Source organism: Phoenix dactylifera, chromosome 4, assembly GCF_051530095.1.
Source record: "Phoenix dactylifera cultivar Ajwa chromosome 4, Ajwa_hap1_PhDact_Kaust_v1.1, whole genome shotgun sequence".
Lineage (NCBI taxonomy): Eukaryota > Viridiplantae > Streptophyta > Magnoliopsida > Arecales > Arecaceae > Phoenix > Phoenix dactylifera.
In genome coordinates, this window is record NC_143193.1 from 2,811,825 (window position 1) to 2,816,199 (window position 4,375).

The 4,375-nt window shown below is 37.3% G+C and overlaps 1 protein-coding gene across 1 annotated transcript; it reads right to left on the minus strand.

Moving 5' to 3' along the window:
* Positions 1–1,291: 1,291 nt before the first annotated feature.
* On the minus strand, positions 1,292–2,468 carry LOC103721701 (uncharacterized). Its single transcript, XM_008812010.5, has one exon. It carries the CDS (start codon positions 2,285–2,287, stop codon positions 2,075–2,077), a length of 213 nt encoding a protein of 70 aa, XP_008810232.1. The 5' UTR covers positions 2,288–2,468; the 3' UTR covers positions 1,292–2,074.
* Between the last annotated feature and the right edge of the window lie 1,907 nt (positions 2,469–4,375).

The window sequence follows — 4,375 nt, forward strand, 5'->3', positions numbered from 1 at the left end:
ACCGAAGAGGAGGATGACCGTATCGTTTTTAATAATATAGTCATAGGTTTTAGATCTTTTATTGGGCTATTACCCTTCATCCGGCCATTGCCATCGTCCGTCACGAAATTAGCCGTTATAAGAGGGTAAATTGTCCCTCATGCAAGTGCTAAAGAACAGCGTCAGTATTTGCAGCACCAAGGGATTTACTAGTTGTGATTATAAAAAAAAAAACAAGGAGAGGAAGCCTTCCATTTTCTGTTCTTAGAAGAGGTTTGTGAACTTTACAATGATAGCTGGGCTTCCTATCATATTTGAAAGGATTGAGGTTTTTAGGGTCCATTTATAAGAGATGTATATGCTACAAAAAAGCATGGCTTTTGTATAACCTATTTGGGACATGGAACTCGGGTTCATAGATCATGCATTTGAATTATAGGTCAAATAGGATCTAGCTGTGCCAAATTCTGTAGGGGTCTATTATAAGCTAATACTGGTCCGAGTAGCCATCTTCCAAATACTTATAATCCCTTCAATCTTGATAGAGATGAGAGTTTATTCCAAGTTATTTGCACTACCAGAAAACACGCGTATAGTGACGGAGATTCCCGTCACTATACCGTGTTTCCGGTTACTAATATGGAATTTGTGACCGGAGCTCCCGTCACTGACTTCGTTACAAAAACACGCGTCGCTAAATTCTCCGTGACGGCGGCGATTCCCGTCAAAGACTGGCACTTTCATCGTATTAGATATTGTAAGGACCGTGCAGACGTGTTTAGTTCCATATTGTATATTTACTTCTATATTGGCTATATACTAGGTAGATCTTGAATACTTGTATAGGGCCAAGGAACTTAAATAACATCTTCTAACTAACTTTTTTTGGATGAGGTCTTGGATTGTGACAAATGGTATTAGAGCATACTCGGCCCATGACCTATGTGGAATAGAGGACACTATAGTATAGATTCATAGAGGCTAACCACGGGCCAATCGTGGTGCTTATGATTAGATTTGAATGGATTTAGACTCTTAGCCTGGCGAGGACGCTAGGGCTTAAATGGAGGGAGTATGTGAAGATCCGTGCGAACGTGTGTTTAGTTCAATATCAACTATATACTATATAGATCTTGGGTACTTATATAGGGTCAGAAAATTCAAATAACAACTTTCGGCTAGACTGTTTGAGTGAGATTCTGGATTGTGGCAAATATAATCTATGTTTGTGAAATTTGTAAAAGAGTTAAATCAATTCTATGAAGAAAATCAATGTCAATGGAGAAATTTTTTTGAAAGGATTCTAAAGTTGTATCATCTGGAGGAGGTAAGCTTTTCAATGTCTGGTAGCATTCTGAATACAATCCAGATGACATTGTTTCACTCCTAAACTATATGTGCTCTAAGAATGATGGTGCTGCTACTGCAATCATTTCAAAGTGATAGTTCAAAAATTACTTAGGCCAAATACTTGAGAATACATCTCTCAAGATTCAAACTCGAACTTGGGTTTTAGGACATTCATTTTTTTATATCTATATTATGCTCGGGGTTCAAGGCCTCGAGAACCTATTAGGAATTCACTTAGAGATCACTAGATCTGCCTTTGAATTGTAGGAGAGACTTAGGAACCAATATGCCATCGACCAAATTTGATGGATACGGTACTGGGGGAATGTAATAGCCCAATTTTTTGAGACTAAAATAATTTTGTCCTTGAAATTAACTTACTATATATTACAGAGAAGGTTATTCTGGTCGTGTAACCCAAATTACCAGCCAATATAATCTATAACAAATTTAGATAGAAACAATTGAAATGAAACAAAGTGATTTCCTAAATATCCGGTGTTAGAAGATAGCCTCCCTAAATGGTTTTGATTAGTTCATTCATTCACCAACCATGGCACGACATCAATAATTCAGTATACAACTGTGAATCCAAATCGATGCATCTTATGTGAAGATGGAATAAAAATACCAAATCTCTCTACCAACATACAGTTGCAAAGCAAAGAAACCTTTTTGAGGGGAGAAATGGCAGGAAGCAGTCCAAAACCAAAGTGGAAAAACATGAAACTTTCACCATCTTTGATCAGCCAGCACGCACATGAATGCCTACTGCAATCACCAGGATGGTTAGTATTGCAAAGAATATGATACTGTGGACCAGAATTGAGATCCCACTTGTGTACATATTACCAAACTCTATTATTCTTGCCCTGGCTGGCAGCTGAAACAAGAGCCCCGGAGAAAGGAGAATGAAAAGTATCACTGCCACGATGACAGGCCCCCAATCGGTCGTCATGCTGATCTCTCTCCTCCCTGAGCTTCAAAGGAAGAAGGATGGTATGCTCTTTTCCTCTTCAGATGAGAATTGTAGGTGGTGGTAATAAGAAATGTTCTTGGAGGGGGAGGGAAGCCATGCTTAAGAAGCAAGCAATGAAAGGGGAGTGAAAAAAAAAGGTGGTATCTTTGAAGTTAATGGGGGAGAATGCTTTCCACTAATTCTTTTGATTATTGGTCACTCAAGGCATCTTTTCATATTGTGGTCGGGAAAGATGGGAATGAACCTTTTGGAAAGACCTCTCGAGACCCATTAATTCCTTATTTCCCTGTAAGCATGTGTTAAAGGAGGATACTTTGAAGAGTGAAAGACTCATCTTTTCTGCAAGATGCCAACAGACTTGCAAATAGCCAGGGCAAAGTTGGGGGCTTGCATGAGATTGCTCACTTTGTTCTGTTAGGATAATCCCACGTAGACTTCAGTCAAGCTCTTATGCATCATGCTTTAATAAAAGGTACTGGCTATGCCATGGCTATGGCCTTTTTATTTGATTGGTTGGATAAAGAGAAAAGTATTATACAAATTTTTGTTTTATTTTTAGCATTATCAGCAGGCCCATGACTATCAGAATAATCTCAACTTTTTCTAGCGTTGATCGTAAAGCCGTAATATTTGATTTATTCATGAACATGCACTTGCGATTAAGATTTGGACTGCTCTCCAATTGTGCAACCATCATATATTCCCCATGAAAAGTTATTCCAAGATACGTCCTTTAAGCTTCATCTAACAAAATGTTTCACCAAATCCTTTTCGATCGCAGTATATATGTCCCTCAATCTTCATATATAAATTATAAAGGAAATCTTACAGATGAACAGTATACTTTATTGGATAAATTAATGGTGGATTTTAATTGGCCAAAGGATTTATTTTTTTTATTTTTGAAATTTGCAACGTAAATCAACTTTAGGAATGCCATACAGCTGGGTTCGCACTAAAACCATGAGTCTTCTTGGAAAGAAATGCAATATAGAACCAGCTTCGGAAATATTGATAGGATGTGCCTGGACTTGGCATGTACAAACATCCGAAATAGATCCAACTTCATAATCCAACCATAAATATTTATATAAAATTAGACCCTGGGTTTAGCTATTTGACATCCTTAATGTTTGAATTGCCAAACTGGACAATCTTATTCCCAAACCAGGAGGGTACACATCAGAGTACCTAAACAAACCATGCATGGGACTAGCCGTTGTAAATCCTCCATCAAAAAGAAAACTGAGTTTAATGAGCAACTTATTTATTATTTATTCACAAAAATATCTATTTCTACTAAAAAGAAAAGGACTGGAGTCCAGTATATGTTTGCAAAGAATGAGTTCGGATCCTCATATATGTTGAGGTTTTGGAACCTCAGGAAGAGAAGAAGACGTATTGCACCAGGATGTGGATCTCCCCAACCCATAAATTCGTGGTGAGGTATTTCAATATATATAGAACTGTGCACAACGGCAATGGCTACAAGGTAGGGAATTCAAAAGAGGAAACTAAGCTGTTTAAGTTAAGGATGAAATGATCTTTCTGATTTCAACGGTAACAGCATGCGGGGTGGAGTTGTTGGTTCCATTTCCAACCTTATCTTCATGTGGTGATAAGTGTTGAAAAGTAAACTTAATTTAATGAATGACTTTTGAGAGGATTCATGAATATATGAAGGGTCACCTTGAGAATAGTGATTTATGTATATGTATTTAAGTAGTTCATGTCTTTTGGGTTTTCTATGTGCATTTAAGTAGTTTATGTCTTTTGGGTTTTCTATGTGCATTTAAGTGGTTCATGTACTTAGGTTTATTCATGTACCTAGAAGTTTTATAAATACCATGTAGTCTTATAGTTTTGTAAGCAAGGCAAGAGCCAAAGTGAATAGAAAAAATCTGAAATATTCTTCCTCTCCATCCTTTCCTCTCTAATCTTTTTTTCTATATTTCTAACAAACTGGTATCAGAGCTCCAGTTTCTTGATCCTGGAGATGGCCAATTCTACCTTCCCATTTCAATTCCCTCGCCTTACAAAAGAGAATTATGAGAATTGGTGCATTCG

Bases quoted from the DNA above. Each gene is read 5' to 3' on its own strand.
- LOC103721701 (XM_008812010.5), bottom strand. From the start codon at position 2,287: ATGACGACCGATTGGGGGCCTGTCATCGTGGCAGTGATACTTTTCATT.